The 20,542-nt window shown below is 39.0% G+C and overlaps 2 protein-coding genes across 4 annotated transcripts; both read left to right on the forward strand.

Annotated features, from left to right (window-relative positions):
* The first annotated feature begins 2,466 nt into the window (after positions 1-2,466).
* pgfa (placental growth factor a) lies at positions 2,467-9,840 on the forward strand. Of its 2 annotated transcripts, none has more exons than XM_047388692.1 (7): positions 2,467-2,623; positions 4,239-4,272; positions 4,507-4,703; positions 4,779-4,840; positions 4,917-4,946; positions 5,022-5,076; positions 9,460-9,840. In XM_047388692.1, the coding sequence occupies exons 1-6, from the start codon at positions 2,561-2,563 to the stop codon at positions 5,071-5,073; spliced, it is 438 nt and encodes a 145-aa protein (XP_047244648.1). In that variant the 5' UTR covers positions 2,467-2,560; the 3' UTR covers positions 5,074-5,076; positions 9,460-9,840. The 2 variants fall into 2 exon arrangements, with proteins under 2 accessions (XP_047244648.1, XP_047244649.1); XM_047388693.1 differs by having other exon boundaries at positions 5,025-5,076.
* A 3,019-nt stretch (positions 9,841-12,859) lies between these two features.
* cipcb (CLOCK-interacting pacemaker b) lies at positions 12,860-19,138 on the forward strand. Of its 2 annotated transcripts, none has more exons than XM_047388855.1 (4): positions 12,860-13,282; positions 14,894-15,076; positions 15,159-15,331; positions 16,379-19,138. In XM_047388855.1, exons 2-4 carry the CDS (start codon positions 14,965-14,967, stop codon positions 17,252-17,254), a joined length of 1,161 nt encoding a protein of 386 aa, XP_047244811.1. In that variant the 5' UTR covers positions 12,860-13,282; positions 14,894-14,964; the 3' UTR covers positions 17,255-19,138. The 2 variants fall into 2 exon arrangements, with proteins under 2 accessions (XP_047244811.1, XP_047244810.1); XM_047388854.1 differs by having other exon boundaries at positions 12,861-13,290.
* Positions 19,139-20,542: the final 1,404 nt, after the last annotated feature.

Raw genomic sequence — 20,542 nt, forward strand, 5'->3', positions numbered from 1 at the left:
TCCCCGTGGCATTATGCTGCCACTGCCATGCTTCACTGGAAGAATGTTGTTTTCAGAATGATGTGCAGTGTTAGTCTTCCACCACACACAGATTACATGTTGCCCAAAAAGTTCAGTTTTGGTCTCATTTGACCACCTGAGTGCCTCTTAGCAGTTTCTCTGATTAATGTTAGGTTCAAGGGCTGTGAATACTTGAACACAATGAAATGACATTTTTTATGGTCATTTACAATCTCATGCGCCGTAGATCTTCTGTAATGGATGCTTATTTGGCCCAACATCAAAATTAATAGTGATTTGTGATCAGATGGCAGGCTGCTTCCATCTTTGTCTTCTCCTTTAGAGAGACTGAGTGTAATAAAAATTCAGGCCAGTTATCCAGTAAACAACATTTACTCACCAAAGACGTCTGAGCTTGTCCTTGAAAAATGTGAAAGCAGCTTAGTGCTGGTGGTCCCTGCCATGCTGAAAGAGGAAACAATGCGTTTGACAAGGCTGGGTTCGCTCCCTCTGTAGACAGCAGGGATGGAAACTGTACAGTCACACAAACCATACAATAAATCTAGACAGTCACGCACTCTGTTATCTCATACACATGACTGCATATAAACATGTCAAAGACAGAAGAAGATGGGGGTTTGAGGAACATTCTGATCATTCCCGTAGCATCTGTATCGATCATGCAACAGCCAGAAGTTCAGATCATGAAAACAACGCTATTGAGGTGAAATGTTTCAACTAATAAGATGTGGAGCCTGATCCTGCAATCCAGGATTAGTTTACAAGCTCCAAACAAAGAGCTCCTTAAGTCTGTTTTAATGGTTTCAAACCATGTTCATATTCTGTCAGTTACACAAAGCATACCATCTGCAGTTGTCTTTTTTGGATGAGGTGATTATTGCAAACTCTGTCAGACTGGTAGACAGTCTGAAAATTGTTAGGTGCTGATTTAATCGAAATGCCCACGCCATGACAATTTATAAGCTTGGAGAAGTCTGAACAGACTTGAACTGGAAAAGAAAACTGTGATGCATTTCTATTGCTGTGGGTGTAAAAGTAGTGATTCATGTTCACATTTGTCGTGTTGCAACCTCAAACATGTGTATTTCACTGAAATTGTATGAGGTTTAAACAATGTAGCAAATGGTTTAAAAAAAACTCCCAATAAAAACCTGAAAAGAGTGGTGTGTATTTCTATGCAGTCCCCTTTACTCTGATACCCTTAAATGAAATCCAGCAGAACCACTTCACTTCAGAAGTCATATAATGAATAATATATGTAATTTAACCTCAGTATAAATATACCTGTACAATGAAGGCCTCATAAGATTTTAGGAGGACATGAGTGAACATATACTACAAGTCACATTCACCCATCTGCACTCACAATGTTCGGACATACGTACACCAATCCATAGAATCAATAGACGCCTTGAAGTTCATTGCCTTCAACATGTGCGAGGTGACCACTTGTCCTTTGAGCCACAGTCAAGTTGCATACTCTACAAATCTGTCCTTAATGAAATAGTGCCGAGAAAAAGCCTTTGTTGAAAGAAAGCCACAAGACGTCCAGTTTGCAGTTTGCCACAAGCCATGTAGGGAATGCAGTAAACCTGTGGAAGCAGGTCCTCTGGTCAGATGAGACCAAAGTTAAACTTTGAACTCACATGCAAAACGTATGTTTGATAGAAAATCTAACACCGCATATCACCCTGAACATACCATCCCCATGTCGAAACATGGTGATGGCAGCATCAGTCTGTGGGGATGCTTTTCTTCAGTGGGGACAGGTAAGTTAAAGTTGGCAGAAACATGGATTGAGCCAAATAAAGAGCAATCCTGAAAGACAACGTGTTGGAAGCTACAAAAGACTTGAGGATGGGGTGAAAGTTCACCTTCCAGCAGGACAACTACACTAAACTAAAAGCCGGAGCCACATGGGATAGTTTAGAATGGGCCAGTCAAAAGCCACAATTAAATCCAATTGAAAGCCTGCACCAAGATTTTAAAATCAATGTTCACAGACAGCCTCCGTCTAATCTTACTGAACTCTAGTTATTTTGCAAAGAAGAATGGACAAAATCACCATCCTCTAATGTTGAAAGCTGGTAGAGACATACCCCAAACACACACAGCTTTAATGGCAGTTAAAAATGGTTCTGCAATGCAATGACATGCCTTTCATTGCAGAATTATGCATTAATTTGTGTTGTCACATACATTTTCAATTAAATATATTAGAATCAAACAAACAATAAAAACAAAATCTGAAAAAGTCTAAGGGATGTGAATAGCTTTGCAAGGGGCTGTGCTAGTCTCACACTGTAGTAGTTACAAAAAACCAAGATTCATGAGTAAGTAAATGGAAGATGATGTAAGTGAAATTTCTCTTGAATTCTGACAGTGCTTTCCACTTAATCACTGGCTGCTCATATAATCCCTCTTGCCGTGCAATGGTACGTCTCCAGTTTCCAGCTGCTCCTCGCCCCATTTGTTTTACGTTTTCATTTCTTTCTGACCATCTGGAAGAGAAGACAGGGTAAACTCATCCTCTTCAAGCATGCAAAGCCTCAGTGACATAATGTGTTTCCTCCTGGTTCTTCTGCTACCGGTTCCTGTGCAGGTAAGAGTTTTTGCTTTTTTACTTGTTAAGGATTACCAGCCCACTCATTTCTTATTTTATGCTACTATTACATTTTCAAATTATTTTAGAAACTTTATGTGCAGTACAAACGTTTTCCTTTAACAGTTATGTTTTTTGATATCATAAGAGTCTATACTTTAAGCCCACAGCATCACAGATGTACCACCATGCTTACCAGTGGGCAGGAGGCGATTTTCCACATATTTATCTGTTGTTTCATGGCAAATTTGGCTGGACTGTTTGTTGCCAAAAGGCTCCATCTTAGTCTCATTTGACCATTTAAAGTTCCAGTAATGCATATTTATGCTTGTGATGGTAGAACATAAACAGATATTAAGGGGTAACAATAATCGTTCCAGTGAGGACTTTGTTAAAAGCTTTATTTTTTTTAACATGGATTTTTTTTCGCCAATTGTATAAATGCACTTAAATTAAGGTTCGACACATTCTAAAATTTTCAATTTGAATTCATGCTACTGCAGTAAAAGGTTAATTTATTTATGTTGCTTATCAATGCGCCAGGCTCTATGAATCATGTCACATTGGTCCCGAATTGACATAACTCTATTTTGATGTCAAATAGTAAATGCAACTCAACTATTAGTGGGATTCTTTCATCTTAATTTTTTACATGTTAATAAACATAATTCTGACTGAACCAGAAGAAATAGAGAAGTTTCAACACAGGTTTAATGTTCCAGATATTCAGAAATTTGAGTCCCCTTTTTCTTGACATAAATTCCCCACTTAGGCTTTCTGGTTCTCCAGATCTCTGCAACAATGCTCAAGGTTTGGACAGTAATGAGGGCTGATAATTACATTTACAGAACTGGATCCTTTCCAAATCGGTCCACAAAGGAAAAATGGCTAAAGCAACTATTAGTCTTAGTATTTAGGATTTTCTAGATTGATGCATGTATTTTGCATTATTTAGGTAAAGCATGCTGTGGAGCTCATTGTGACAAAAACGTAGAGCCATGTATAACATCTGTTTTAATAATGAGTGCAGCTGTTGCATGCAGCTGGTGGGGCTCTGTTGCGTCAGTTCCTAAATAATCAGAAACATATTAATGTCATCGTCCAAGTTCCTGAGTGGTCCCTGAACGTAGCAATTATAGGAGAAAATTGTGACTTGATTATAAACTATCTTATGGTTGAACAAACAAAAAATCCAAGTGCCTTTAATTGTCAGATAGTTACATTTCTTTACTGCCCTTCAGTGGACACTCATTCCCAAAATTATCACTTGCAGATTTATGTTTAAAGTATCTTTTAATCTTTTTTTAAATGCAATGTAAATAATAGCAGATACATTATATTTTTTTCTAAATTTATGCTCCTTTTACATTACGTTATCTTTTGATAGATACCTATCCAATTTCCTATCCAAAACAAAATTGTTGATCATCTATGCATTTTTTTCTTTGAATGAAATTTAGAGCATCATTATCTTACCACCGCTAGAGGGAGCTATGCGACTGTTATGTATTTGTGCCCTAATCCTTATACTAGTTCGCAGAAATAGAAAGAAAGAAAAAGTGTGTATTTTTTGGTAAAATTATTTTGTTGTTGTTTATGTTTTTTTTTTTATTAGATGTTAAACCTTCAAGGGAATAAAAGCCCAAAGGGTAAGAATGACACATCGTTCTTCTTATTTTCTGTTCTACCTTAGTACAGTTTTGTAATTTCAACTTTTAAATCTAATTTAAACACTAATTTATTGTTTGACTACTCTTTGTATTTACTACCTTGTTAATAGTCAGTTTTACAATGTATATATGTAATTAGAAAAACATAACTGTTCTATTCTATATTTGATCCAAAGTGTTTCCCGACTTTTACATTGCACCCTTTTTATGTAGCCATGAGATTCATGGAGGTGCAAAACAAGAGTATGTGCCGACCGATTGAGCAGCTTGTGAATGTGGAGGGGGAGTTCCCTGATGGTGTGGAGCACATCTACATACCTTCTTGTGTCCCACTGTTTCGCTGCTCTGGCTGCTGTACTGATGAGGCTAAGGAGTGCTATCCTACCAATAAACGCAACATCACCTTAGAGGTGAGGAAAGACCAAAAAATACACGAAACATCCAGCCATCTATTTAACCTTGCCCCTTTCCCCTTGTTTCTGTAGGTGAATCGGTCGAGTCTGTACGTGAACCTCACGTTTGTGGAGCATCAGGAATGTGGAGAGAGGTAGACCAATGTTAAACGTGACAGAAGCGTGTCCATTTTTATAAATCTGTGATACTAAAGTTGTTCTCCTTTTTAGGCTGAAAGAAACATATCAAAATAATACACGGTCAGTAAAAAAACATTTTATCTTTAGGATTTGCTCTCATCGGTATCTTAAATATAGTTTTCTCTTCCTGCATAGCAGGGACAGACCTCCAAGGAGAAACCGCAGAAAGGACAAGCAGAAGCTGTGAAAAGTAAGACTGATTTGTCTCCTTTGTGGTGCTCACACACAGGCACTTTCTCAGCATGTGCGCCTTTAAAGCTGCATTTATCAGGGAACAGGTGGAAGCAGAGCGGCTTAACCCAGACTGAAGTTAGTGTTAAACCTGAGAGCTGACTCAGAATGGGCTAATTGTAATGTAGCGCTAATCACATATTCAACCAGCAAGACATGAGGTGGAGGTTCACTAATGAGCATCATCAGGGTCATGATGAGAGACTTTCACCTGAGTTTACAGGTCAAGTTAAATGGCCTGGCAGTGATAGAAAACAGTAGGAACCCTCTCTGTGAACTTCTAGCTGGATCTGCATCATGATGTGAAAAATAGCTGATCTTTAGTCCAAAGGTTCATGAAAGGAGGAACATATTTTAATGAAATATTAGGATAGCTCACTGCATAAATAAAAGAAATAAATGTGGTTTTACAGGGTTACCATTCCATTAAAATCTAAGAAAATCAATTTTATAGCTGTTTTCTTTTTAGAAATGTTAGAAATTATGACAATGGAAACTCAGATGTGGGAGAGAGAGTGAGAGAGTAAAATTTAAACAATTAACTTACATAGATGAGAAAATAAGCACATTTATTTGAGCCACAGTAAACATAGTTTCTCTGAGTTTAAGAACAACTTTAGTCGGTTGGACTGAAGAGAAAGTATTTTCTAAATATCACAAAATGTGTCTTTATCTGCTTCAGCCAAATGTTTTGTTGCATCAGTTATAAACTGTTAATCTTCATCCTTCACTTAAACAACTAATAAAAAATTAATACCAAGTCAAATTATTGTGAAGCTTTGTGGAACACCACAATGCGGCATTCATGACTATGAAGGTGCTCTAAAAATGTTAAATATTTGGTTCTGTTAGAAAAAAGATGAAGTAAAAGTAAGCTTTTTATTCATTGCTGAACTGATTTTGAACAGAAACCCTGCAGAGTAATACAAAGAAAACAGGAATGTTAGGTAAATCACAGAAAAAGCATTGGAATGAATTTCTAAAACCAGAACGCAAAATTAGCCTGACTCCTTTTACAAAAGTAAATAAATAAACAACTAGGCAGAGAACTTAACACCCCCCCTCCCCCAAAGTTACGCCCTTGGTCGACTCTAAACCAAAACCAGGTTTAGGTTGATGTGAAGTTGGAGAATTTGGAGGTGGTCCTATATCTTCATCATTTCATCCCCCTTCTGCAATGCACCATTGCCACTTGCATCAGAGCAGTCCCACACCATGATGCTGCCACTGCTATGCTTGACAGTTAGTACAGCATTCTTTGGCTTGAAAGCTTCATCTCGTCATTGTGGCTAAATAGCTCAATTTCTGCCTGGTCTGACTAAAAGTTTTCTCCAGAAGACATTTGACTTGTCCATATGGGTCGCTGCAGATTTTAGTCTTGTTGGGGGAGGAAACAGAATACGGGTGAAACCAGAAGAGAGGAAGTAATCTTAACCACAAACAGGAAGTGCTTCATTAAAAAAAAAAAACAAGAGGTAATACACTTGTGAAAACAGAATCTAAAAAATAAAACTCATATTAAGCAGAAGAAACTATTTAACAAAGACACTAAGACAAAGCCGTAAACCCTGACAAATGTCAGCACTGTTACAAAAAAAGCAATCACTGTTTTTACATTCTATATTGCATGAAATTTGCTGGTAAATTAATTGTAGTTTTAAAATCAAAAGAAAATGACCCCCCAGGTGAAGAAGCAGCATGTAACCACTGTAAAAAAAAAAAACATAGCTGTACACCTCAGCTGGCAAATGATGTTGGCAGCTAGATCCTGTTTAAGCTAAGTTAGGTCTTCACTGTGCTGGATCGGCTCTAGTTCAAAATCTAACCTACCCAGACCAGCAAAACCTAAAAGGAAAAATTCTGCAATGAGCAGAGATTCTTTAAAACTCAGTCTGCATCTAATGAAACCTTAACTCCCTATCAGAAATCACAAGGTCTCTCATTTTTGTCCACTCAGTATTGTGTACTGTACAAAGGGCAAAGAAGTAGAGGCTCGCCCAGGGCACACTGTAATCATTATTATTAAGTTTTTTGTCTTGATCAAATGGCAGCGTTTTTTTTTTTTTGGAATGTTTTAGTGGTCTCTTTCAGTGGTATATATTATCTATGGCTGTAGTGTCACTATCAGAGATTTTTATTTTTGGGGAACAAGAGGGAATTTGAGGATTCTGGGTCAACAGCCTGCGGCACTGCCTGCAGGGTGTCACCAACTCTTCTGCTTCAAAAAGGAGAACACAGCAACAAAAGACCTACATTTTCTGAATCACTTTGCATAGAAGCTGCACATTTTGGGCTTCAGGTTACTGACAGGGTACTGTTGTATTCAACAACCTTTTAGGTTCCCTGTCATATAGTTGGAGTATGGGATGCAGACAAAGGTGGAAGGCCACAAGGTGAGGAATGATGGTTAGTTTTATAAATAAATAAATTCAGGCTTACTGGGTAGATCTTAGACTGGAAATACAGACTGGATAACATCAGGGCAGCAAACAGTAGGAACCAGTGACAAACAATGAAAACCAGAGAGCTTAAATGCTGAGGGAAGTGGAGTACGAACCAATGAACTGAGAGAGGAACTAATCAGGAGGGATATGAAACAGCTGGTGACCAGGGATGCAGGAGAACTGAGGATAAGTGACTAATAAACACAAAATGAGCAGAGAGTGAACAGAACACATCTAAATGAACTGAAGCAAGTACACAATGAGATAAATTAAAGGACATTAACACAGGGGAACCAGATCTACAAGGAAATAGTAACAAAACTAAACAGAAGGAATCTAATAAACGTGAACTGAACGAAGAACCTGGCTGAACAGAAAGTAAACAACCACAAAAACCTAACACAGACAGATCCTGACATTCCCAAGAAAAATATTTGTTGTCTCCTCTGTTTTTTCATGATCCATCCACTTAAATGAGCTTTAGAGAGAATTTGCTTTGAACATAAAGTGTTAAAACATGCTTTAGGCAACAAACAGTGTCTTGCAAAAGTATTCATGCCCCTTAAACCTTTTCACATTTTCTCACATGATAACTACAAACTTTAATGTATTTTCGAAAGATTCTGTGTAATAGATGAAAACAGTGGATTTCATAACAGTCAATAAGACGTTGGTGACCCCTACCTGCTGCTGAGAACACAGAGACTGTTTTATAGGCTTTGATACCCCAAAGGTTAAAGGGCGGAGGAAGGAGGTACTCATCATGGGTTCCATTTATGCAAGAACAGCCACCGCCTCCATCTATCTTCCTATCAAATCTGACTGGTTTCCCTGTCACTGCTGAAGAAATGTATCCCCACAGCATGATGCTACTACCACTTTGTTTCCCTGTGGGTGTGGTGTGTTCAGGCTAATATGCAGTGTTAGTGGTCCCTTAGAGACCACATTTGCCTGGTTGAAAGTTCAGTTGTGGTCTCATCTGACCAGAGCACCTTTTATATGTTTATTGCGTCCCCTACATGACTTGTGGCAAACTGCAATCAGGACTTATGGTTTATTTTTTTAACAAAGGGTTCCGCTTACCTCTCTTCCATAAAGTCAGGTTTGGTTGAGAACACACTGAGTAGATGTGCTGTCAACACATTCTTTCACCTAAGCTGTGGATCTCTGTAGCTCCTCCAGAGTTACCATGGGCTTATTGGATGCTTCTCTGATTAACACACACCTTGCCCGGCCTGTAATTTTCAGTAGACGGTCATGTCTTGGTAGGTTTGCAGTTGAGCCATACCCTTTCCATTTTCAGATGATGGATAGAACAGTACCTCTTGAATACTTTTTAAAACTTTGTGCTGTTTTAAACTTCTCAGCAGCAGCTTAATGCCTGACCTGTTGGCTGTATTCCTAGCTCACTGTAATGCTTTGTGTTCACTGATATTCTCTAACAAACCTCTGAGGCTTTCACAGAGCGGTATTTATATTCAAATTAAGTTACACACAGCTGAACTCTGTTTACTAATTAAAAAAATGTGAAAAAGTTCAACAAACTAAGATTTTTCTTCTTGGAGTTTCTGCTCGAAGATGCTCCGGAATTAAAATGAAAATGAACAGCTTAACTTTTTTTTTCTTAGTGGCGAAAAAGATTTTAAGACTTTCAGAGTTGCACAGAAAGCAAAATACTACACTTATTATGGCCAGAGTTTCATTTCGTGTTTAGGTTGCTCTGTACATTAACTAAATATATTTTTAGGCATCAAATGGTAAATCAAAAGTGTTGTAAATCAACACCAGCTGTTCAAAATAGGTCGGAATCTGAAATTCAGTTGAAATATGGGAACAAAGGAAATGATCATACAATTTATACAAATTTGAATTCATTTACTTGTATTTTGTCTTTCCAGGTGCTAATCCTCTCAAAAGAAGATAAATCTTTATTGATGAAAAAGTGAGATCAACATTTTCATCCTCTGTACATAGCTACCTTCCTGCAGTCATCCCACCAGAAGGCAGTTCTTCTTCTGGAAACTTCTCTTCACTATTTATCAAAGAAAAATTTCCATTCTTTGATCCTGGCTGCTGTTTGTTTTGGACCAAAGTCAACTCAGTCTTTAAAACCTACCTGTTCTTATGTGAGGTTTGGACAATGTAAGTAAATTACAGAATACAGAAGACTTTATGTGTATTTAAACTTATTATGTAACCGTTTGTAAACACAAATGCCATGAATAATTTATAATCAGTGAGGCATGTATGTATTTTTGTGAATAAAATATATGCAAACACCAATGATTCTTTGGGATTATTCTCTCTGAAATTTATGATGACCATTATGATCTTCATATGCAGACCCAGATTTTTTAATATACACACCAATACATTGCCTAGCAAACTTATTCAAACAACCGTTGAACCTTTCCACATTTTGTCATGCAACAACCAAAAGATTCAATGATTTCTTTGAGATTTTATGTGACACACGAACAGAAGGTGGTTCATACATGTGAAATTGGAGGAAAGGTTGCATGGTTTTCAACATTTTCATAAATAAATAATCTCTAAACAGTTTATCACCAGAGAGCTGACATTTTTGCCCATTTGTCTTTGCAAAATAGCTCAAATTCAGTCGGATTGAATGAATAACTTGTGTTTTCAAAGTCTTTCCACATATTCTAAGTTGGAGTTAAGCTTCTAACACATGCATATTCTTTGACTGACACCATGCCATTGTAGCTCTGGCATGTTTAGGGATGTCATCCTGCTGGAAGTTGAAAGTTCCCCAGTAAGGAAGACCAAGCATGCCATAATTAAGAATACTTAAAGAAATAAATAAATGAATCAAAAAATAATTACTGGGCCATAGAGTGGCTAGACATATAAATTAGAGAGCCATTACCTGCAACAAAATAATAAAAAGAACATATTTATTTAATAACTGATCAATTGATCAAATATAAATAGATATTTCCATGTTAATCTTCAACTATTGTAATTTATCTCTTTGCTATCTCTATGCTTATTTTTTATTAAAGCCACAAATTTTCAATCATACTACTTTTCTTGAACTCTATATTTTTCCTTAGTTTTTGGCAGTTTTATTTTTTCCTGCCATTTTATGCCTTTCATATTTATTACCACCCAACATTTAAAACATGTTGTTTTCCTCAAAAATAATAAATTTTTCAAATTATTTTACTGTCCTTTTATTTCTTAAGCACTGATATATTTTATCCTCAAATGTATCCTTGTTGTATTTTCTTAACCAACAGATTTCCCTGAGCTCATTTAACACTCATGACTTCCTGTATGTATTCTCAATTATGGCACTTTTGGTCCTCCATACCCTTGAGGCTCAAGTCTTTTGAAATCTGAAACAGGTTTTTTTCCGGGATAACCCTGTTTCCGCTCCAGCATCCCTGCAAAATGATGCTGCCACCACCATGTTTTGCTATTAAGATGATGCATTCAAGTGATGTGTTGTGTTAGTTTTTCACCACACAAAGTGTTTGACATATGAGCCAAATTTTGGTCTCCTCTGACCAGAGCAGTCTTCCACATGATTGCAGTTTCTCTTACATTGCTTGTTATAGACATGATACTGGATGTCTAATGGCTTTCTTTCAACAGTGACTTTGTTCCTGTTTCTCCTCGTCAGATATGTGGAGCACCACTAATAGTCGTCCTCACAGCAGATCCTACCACCTGAGCTGTGGTTCTCTGCTGCTCCTCTTGAGTTATAATGAGCCTCTTGGCTGTTTCTCTGATTAATCCACTCCTTGCTAGGTGAAATGTGATTTGATGTTTATTGAAATTTGTAAAGTACAATACAAAATCACAGTAATTACTGAGTGCTAAATGTTCAACAGAGTGGGTAGAAGTATAAACTTATAACCCACCCCTTCTCCAGCAACATTGCAATTACAGTCTCTTCCTGTTTACACAGAGTATCATACCAATATACATTCATTCTAATAATTTGCTCTCCATACATACATTCAATGACATGCTATCTATATTGACATATCTTATATATAGTACATTCTCTGATAACAAATAAATATATTCGTGACTTTTCAATATACTTCATTTTACAAAACTACTTGACATAAATCACTAACAAGAACACTATAATAATAATAATAATAATTGTAATGAAATAGCAAGATATTCATAGTTCGAACCTTAAAAGATGTTGAATTTATATTTGCCCCTTAGATTATAAAGACCTTTCTCTGAAAAAAGGTATTTGAATATTTTCTAGTAAGTGCTTATTTTTGGCTTTAAAAAAAGATACGCACTGTTTGTAAATCCACCAAGTCAGTAAGTTTCCCTAATGTAGTTACATTAATGGCTGTAATATACAGTAGCTCTGTAATTGTTGCCCCATAGCTCTGCACAACAACTGAGGAAATGTAAAGTAACTGTTTAGTTTTATTTATTTTATTAGACCTTTTCTTGGTAGGTTTGTAGCTGTGCCTTACTCTTTTTTGTCATTTGTGGATGATGGATAGAACAATGCTCTGTGAGATATTTATAGCTTAAGATATTGTTTTATAACTTTCCACAACTTTATCCCCGACCTGTCTGGTGGGTTCCTTTGTCTCAATTATGCTGTTTGTTCACTTATGTTCTCTGACAAAACTGCTCGAAACTTTGAGGTAGTAATATCACCAAATGTAAATGGTTCAAGTGGTGTTAATACCTTTGGTAAGCACTGTAGACACGCACAAAAGGTTGCTGTTTTCAATGGGTTTAAAAAGCATTGTCTTTTGCACAAACGTGAAAAAATAGAGGTATGGTTAGATTTAACAGCAAGGCTTTCTCTCCAAGTAGCCATCAATTTTGTATCAGTTAAACCTTCAAAACTTGGTCTTTTAAGATTTATTTTCTCCCCACATGTGCATGCATAATTTGCATAATCCGTGATCTTATCGTTGGCTGAACGATATGCGTAAATGCTAAGATACAAGCGGCATGCATGCACGTGTTGACTTTTTACAGGCACAGAGAGGCAGAGCTTTGTTTACTCCATGGGACATGCAGCAGAGAAGACTAGTACTTCTGCTAAGGTTAGCTCCGGGCCAAACATTTATGTAATACACCAGACGCCCTCACGTCACTATGCTCTACGTTGCCTCCGCTGTGTACAGTTGAAATCCCAATGGCAAGACAAACGCGTCGTCCTTAACTTGCCACACATTTGGCAGTAGTCACGTTTTTCAGCTGCTGGCGGCACTGACCAATCAGAGGCCCGGAGTACACTCACATGGGAAGGGGTTGCGGCCAAAACAATGTGACGTACAGAATACTCCCGAGCTGACCACGCCCTCAAGTACCAAAAAATGGATCTGCTGCTGAACTAAATATATGGTTTCTTCCCGTTTTGGGTTTAAATAACAATGACAGCTGATTTAAAGTAAGGAGAGCGATGTACTATTGTTAAAACATTCTTCGTTTAGAAGCAAACAGGACAGTTAGAGAGCAGATGATGTCAACTGTCGCCACCGTGCTCCGCATGTGACCCCGCGGGCGGGGAGGAGCGCTGGGTCCCGTGTACTGCACCGTGGGACAGCCCCATCCAGACCGTGTAGCCGGGCGGCAGCAGTGAACGACCACACTGAGGAAGACAAAAAAAAAAAAAAAAAAAAAAAAGAAAAAGTCAGCCGTAACCTGAATGAAGGTTCCTGTTCTTAGCTCCGCTTCGTAGGAACAACATCTCTCCTGAAAGTACGTGGGTGAGTCTGTTTTCTCTTGCGTATTGCATCGTGTTTTTGTACATTTTAGGTGAGTCACACTTCGTGGGAGTCGTCCTTCATTAGCATTGCTTAGCGTTTACACTGTTAGCTCTTTAAGTAGCAAACAGTAACTACAGTCCGGGGGAAAATAATCCTTTTACTGTTTCGCTTTGTTGAATGCTGAAATGTTTGAGCTATTTAAGCCCGACACACGGAGTGTTAATTTACGCATTTATACTTTGTTTTTCTGCCAGCGTTTACATTACTGACTACTGACAGGCCTAGCCAGGTCGAGGACTAGCGTCGATATCGGTTTTTCCAGAATTGCTGCGGGTTAGAGATTAAATAAAGTTAAATTAGTCTTACATGAACAGTGCCCTGCAAGGATATTCATTCCTCTTGAACCTTTTTCACATTTTTATCTCGTCACGACGCCACTTCAGTGTGTTTTATTTGATGCTTCAACACAAAGTAGCGAGCAACCCGAAAGTGAAAAGTAATGGATGCATTTATAAAGAACAACCTGAAGACGTGTGGCATGGGTTCAGGCCCCTTCACTCTGACGCCCCTAAATAAAATCAAAAGCAGCGGACTGTCTTCCAAAGTCGCCTACTTATCAAACTGGGTGTGTAGTTTAGTCTCTGCATAAATCCTGGCGTTGTCCGAAGGCATCAGAGGTTTGTTAGACAAAGTTGGTGCGCAAACTATTACACAGACCAAGGAGCACAACAGCAATGGGTTGTGCATCCTAACAAATTTAGAATTAATAAAATAGTGGCAGGAAGAAAGCCATAAGATTTCCACTTCGCAATAAACCTTGTAGGAGGGCAGCAAACATGGAGAGAGAGGCTCTGGTCAGATGAGATCAAAACTGAACTTTCTGACCTACATGCAAACACTAAATGTGGCTGAAATTGAACACATTCCCCACATTGAAATGTGGGCAGAGGTTCACTTTCCAGTGGGATAAACTTGAATGGCTTTAATGGAATAGGTTAGAACAAAGCATATTCATGTTTTGCAGTGGCTCAGTCAAAGTCCAGACCTGAATCTGTTTGAGAATCTGGGGAGCAGATAGACATACTGCTAAAGATCAGCAGCTGTAACTGCAGCGTACGGTGGTTTTACACGTGTTTACCTAAGAGGGCCACATTTGTTTGTGAAAAATAACTGAAGACTGTATTTAGCTGCTACTTAACATTTCCCCCCATACTTTGTTGGTCCATCACATACATTCCCCGTAAAATGCAATGATGTTTGTGAAAGTAAAATTACAAACGTGAAAAGGTTCGAGGAACATGAACACTATTGCAGAGTACTGTAAATGGAGAAAATGTAAAGCAACCGTAACTAATCATGGACGTTTAACTATATATTTCCAAAAGAATTGTAAATTGTAGCACCTTACCACCAAAGCCAATTCCTCGCACGTGTGAAATAATACTTGTTCTGAAGAAAGTATTTGTGGTATTTTTAATTTCTTGCCAAGTTGGAACCACAAATATCTACCTGCAACTTTAAATGTTTCTGCTCGTGTTTGTTTACTTGCCACTGTGTAATATGTCATCGGTTTGAAAAGAGGGTCTACTTGTTTCATTCACAGCTTTAACACTGAATATGCTGAGCTAGTTTTGTGAGGACTTCCAAGGACAGTGTCAGTGAAACAGGAAAAGGATGATGAGCCCCAAGAGGAAGGCAGAGAATCTCCTGAGGGCAGTAAACCAGCCGTGCATCATGAAGTGCCGAGGTTCCCACGCGGATTCAGAAAGAGACTCTGGATTTTCAGGTTCTCCCCAACCTCTGTCGCATGTTGAAGCAGATTAGTTATCCCACCTGAACCGCAGTTAACCTTTCTGTCTACTGTACAGATGCCAGTTCAGAGCACCTGAGCACAATGGAAACCACAGACTCAGAGGATTCGCCCCAGCGGGAGGCGAAGGGTGCTGGTTCCGCCCCGAAGCCCTCTCAGCTGGCGGTGGTTGGGGGCTCCTACTCCGGAGTCTCTCCTATGATCATAATGAACAACGTTGTGCTCAAGCAGGTAACATATTTGAAGCTTCCGGTCTGAAATGTGTCACCTCAGCTTTTAAACCTACATGTTCTAATTAATTCTCAGTTTTCCCCCTAAAACCGTAACTTTGAGAATCAGACATCTAATGTCTTTCTTTTACATTGTTGGCATTTCTGTCTTTGTTTTATTGTAAGATGAATATGAGTGTTCTTAAATGTGCCTATAAATAAAATGCATAATAATAATAATAACATCAACCTTTTTTGTTTAACTCTCAGTAATAAAGTTGCTATAACACTTTATTTGGATCAACGTAGAACCCATGTTTGGGTTTGACTGGGTAGATCAATCGGTAATAACTGAAGTATACCCACCAGTAGATGATAAAGATGCCTGATATTTGGAAAACAGTTTGACGTTGTTGTTGACTATTCCAGTGGCGATCATTTTGCTCCAGTCACTTTCAGAGAGCTTTAGCTTCTCCGTCACTAAGATCTCTTATCAGGTGTGAGCATCAAGGGCAAGGATTGTCCACGCAACTGCCCCAGTTTAGCAGTGCTTGAATGCAAGGTACCCAGGGTAAGATGTAAAAGCCAACCAAGTACTGCATTCAAGTTGTCCTTTGCAAATGCAATTTCATATAAATTGATACAGGGAGAGCAATTTGATATGTTGTGCAGCTCTTCTGCCTGAGATCATCTGGAAAGCTTTTTGATGTGGCAGAGAACTGGCGCAGGTGCAAAAATAAAACATTGAGATTTCAATATCAGACGTGGAAATTGTACCAACAAATTTTAGTGGCTGATTTAAATAATTGCAGTTTGCTTAAATAAATGTGATCAAAACATTTAAGATGTTCTGATGAACAAAAGCCACTTCAGGACATCTAGAGGCAGAGAAACTGAGCATTGGTCAGAGTGACTGAGGAGAAACCAATTTAGTTTAATTTTGTGGGTTTTTTTAATCAGTTTTATCTAAAGATCCCAAACAAAGACCACCTGCTTAAACTGCCATTTGAAGATTTAGGAATTAAAGAAGTTGTGGCACTGAATCACAATTCCCATTTTTCTTTTGCAGCCTGTAGAGAACCCTCCTGCTCTGAAGCCCTGGGGGTTCAGTCCCACTGTGGAGGTGGTGCAGCCTGTGGTCCCACAGCCTCAGGTGGTCTTTCTGCAGCCCGTTGTCTCCCGTCAAGCATCACGAGCCTCCAAAGAGGCCACCTCCAAGCACAGACGCTCTAAAAAGTATCTTCCAATCTTAAAGTCATACCCCAAGATTGCCCCACATCCTGGGGACAGTGTTGGTTCCTCGGGGAGAGGAACTGCTTTTTCTTCTTCTTTCTCCTCTTCATCAGGGTCAGAGAAATCTAGCTCTTTGACCTCCAGCGTTTGGGAACAATGTCAAAGAGAGAAGGTGCAGCGATCTCTGTGTAGTAGCACAAGTGACTCTGGAGCTGCTTCTCCTAGTCTTCCTGGTACCCCCAGAACCATGTCACCTCTGCTCCAGAGCAGACTTTCACTCCCTGCAGCAGAAACCAGCACCAGTGTCAATCTCGCCAAGGAGAGGCCTTCAACCGCAGTCAGCCAGGCGGGGTTACCCTCCCCCCTCTCTTTCAGTCACTCCAAAAACCAGACTCTGGCCTTGGACAGTATCTCTTCTCTAGAATACAACACGAGTGACGGCAATTGTGACACAAAGAGGAAGCGCTTTTGCAACACCTACAACATTCTGAGCAATTCCGGCCTGCTGGACATCACGCTCCGCACCAAGGAGCTTCTCAGGCAGAACCAAAGCACTCAGAATGACCTGGACCGACTTAAAAAACAGACAGACCTGTTCCTTCAGGCCCTTCAGAGCAGAGACGCCTGCGTTTGCATGAAGCTGCTCACCAGTCTTCAGGAGGAGGACAGGGAGAGAGCTGTTCAGAACTGCCTGAAAGTAGATCAGACCTAGACTGGGGCTCGGCAGTAATCCATTAGACTCAGAGGAAGACCATGATGGGGGTGGGTGTGTTCAGAGGCAGATGGACGGAAAGTAATGCGCTCTACATTACTGAGCCCTCCCCCAGACTCTCAGACAGACAGCTCACTGTGGCCTGCATTTTAGCAGTCATTTGCCTTTGGTCCCTTCCTAACACACCGAACTAACCTAAAAATCATCAAAGTACTTCTTTTTCCTTTATTTTTCATACCATCACCAGACAGACATATTTGCATTACAATCACACACCCACTGCAGCCTGAATGCAGCAGTCATATATTGTGGTCCATAATTAACATAGCATAAAAAGGATGGTTATATAATTTGACTTGCCAGCTAAACTGTTGTAAATTACACACATTTATTCCATTTTAATGTACTTCGTTGCAGAGGTTTTAATGACTAAATATTTTGTTTTTGCTTTAATCGACATGATAACTGTGCTCCACACTAAATGTCATTTGATGTCTGTATGAGGCACAGTCCGCATTATAAATTGTTTTTTTTTTTAAATAAATATAAAGTGGATGGATTTGTTGCTATTTCAGTCAGAAAAACAGTGAGCTAAGTAGAGCTTTGCTGTGCTTTGAAGATGTTTGAGGTCATCATCACTTCTCCCATTGTCTTTTACTGTAGTGCTCCAGACAGCAGACAAGCCTTACATCTAATCTTTTAAAGTTTTATGGTCTGCTGATAGATATCCTCCAAACTTTGTGAGTTAAAGGCTTTCAGATTGACTTTTCTCACACAAAGACTCTCCAATTGAAACAGTTTTTCTTTTTCTTTTTAATGCAATATACAAATAACAGTCCCGAGGTGCGCCCTGATTTTTGAGTGCTGCTCCAAAACCCTGCAGGAGGTCACAGCTTAGAGTTCAACTTTTATTTTTTTTTTTTAGATTTTCCCTTAACTCCAAATAAAACTTCTGATTTGTCATGCTTGCTCTTTAAAGCCTTAAAACGTCCAAAATTAGAAGAAAAGTAAAGATACTCCTGTAGCTGTTACAAACATGTAGAACAAGACCTGGAAAAGGGGGAAGAAAAGAAAGTGTACTTTTCCTCATGGAAAAAATGGTTTCACAGGTTCGTCTGAGCCTAAATAATTGTTTTGAAATCTTTCGCCTCAAAGAACAGCTGTAGAATGTTTTTGAGATTGACGTCAATAATCTACCTAAAATGTCATAACAGTCCTGCATCGGAAATTATTTTGTCCTGTTGGATACACGTGCACTGGCAATTGACCAAATAATACATAAGTATATAAAAGATCGGTGTAGCTATGGTTGTATATTGCCCAGTAACAGAAATGATCTACAATATGCAGAACTTCATTTGCCAGCTGCCACCACATCCTACCTCCCAGTGCTGTTTACTGTGAGGAAGTCACGTTAGGTAACCAGAATAAACCATTTCAACTTCCAAAATGTTTTCATGTACGATGGAAGGCTTTTAATGTAGTCTGAAAATTGGCAGCTTTAAATTCTGTGATTTGTGGTATAATTTAGTATTTTTTAAATTTTTAGAAGAATTGAATTTGTCCTATCAAAATGTGGACAAACAATAATAGTGTAGATATTGTGAGCTCACATAATTTCTAAAAGGTGTAAAAAAAGAAAAGGCAAAGGAACTATGTTGAATTAATTTAATAGTCATCTTGGCTTCCAGGTAATGTTTTTTTTTAATGTAAAATCCTTGGTTGTTGACCCATAAATAACTGACCAAATCATGATGTAAATGGGTTATATTGTGAACTCACTTCAACAAATCTCAGTTATGGGTTGATTCAAAATCCCGTTGGGTTGTTTTCTATGTTTAGGTTTAGGATGTAATTGTGGAATAAATATAATTTTAAAATGTTCTTGTGCATGATGTCATTTGTAATTTTATATATACAGGTCCTTCTCAAAATATTAGCATATTGTGATAAAGTTAATTATTTTCCATATTGTCATGATGAAAATTTAACATTCATATATTTTAGATTCATTGCACACTAACTGAAATATTTCAGGTCTTTTATTGTCTTAATATGGATGATTTTGGCATACAGCTCATGAAAACCCAAAATTCCTATCTCACAAAATTAGCATATCATTAAAAGGGTCTCTAAACGAGCTATGAACCTAATCATCTGAATCAACGAGTTAACTCTAAACACCTGCAAAAGATTCCTGAGGCCTTTAAAACTCCCAGCCTGGTTCATCACTCAAAACCCCAATCAAGGGTAAGACTGCTGACCTGACTGCTGTCCAGAAGGCCACTATTGACACCCTCAAGCAAGAGGGTAAGACACAGAAAGACATTTCTGAACGAATAGGCTGTTCCCAGAGTGCTGTATCAAGGCACCTCAGTGGGAAGTCTGTGGGAAGGAAAAAGTGTGGCAGAAAACGCTGCACAACGAGAAGAGGTGACCGGACCCTGAGGAAGATTGTGGAGAAGGGCTGATTCCAGACCTTGGGGGACCTGCGGAAGCAGTGGACTGAGTCTGGAGTAGAAACATCCAGAGCCACCGTGCACAGGCGTGTGCAGGAAATGGGCTACATGTGCCGCATTCCCCAGACCTGGGCTACAGAGAAGCAGCACTGGACTGTTGCTCAGTGGTCCAAAGTACTTTTTTCGGATGAAAGCAAATTCTGCATGTCATTCGGAAATCAAGGTGCCAGAGTCTGGAGGAAGACTGGGGAGAAGGAAATGCCAAAATGCCAGAAGTCCAGTGTCAAGTACCCACAGTCAGTGATGGTCTGGGGTGCCGTGTCAGCTGCTGGTGTTGGTCCACTGTGTTTTATCAAGGGCAGGGTCAATGCAGCTAGCTATCGGGAGATTTTGGAGCACTTCATGCTTCCATCTGCTGAAAAGCTTTATGGAGATGAAGATTTTATTTTTCAGCATGACCTGGCACCTGCTCACAGTGCCAAAACCACCGGTAAATGGTTTACTGACCATGGTATCACTGTGCTCAATTGGCCTGCCAACTCTCCTGACCTGAACCCCATAGAGAATCTGTGGGATATTGTGAAGAGATCGTTGAGAGACTCAAGACCCAACACTCTGGATGAGTTAAAGGCCGCTATCGAAGCATCCTGGGCCTCCATAAGACCTCAGCAGTGCCACAGGCTGATTGCCTCCATGCCACGCCGCATTGAAGCAGTCATTTCTGCAAAAGGATTCCCGACCAAGTATTGAGTGCATAACTGTACATGATTATGTGAAGGTTGACGTTTTTTGTATTAAAAACACTTTTCTTTTATTGGTCGGATGAAAT

Source organism: Girardinichthys multiradiatus, chromosome 15 (assembly GCF_021462225.1).
Source record: "Girardinichthys multiradiatus isolate DD_20200921_A chromosome 15, DD_fGirMul_XY1, whole genome shotgun sequence".
Taxonomy (NCBI): domain Eukaryota; kingdom Metazoa; phylum Chordata; class Actinopteri; order Cyprinodontiformes; family Goodeidae; genus Girardinichthys; species Girardinichthys multiradiatus.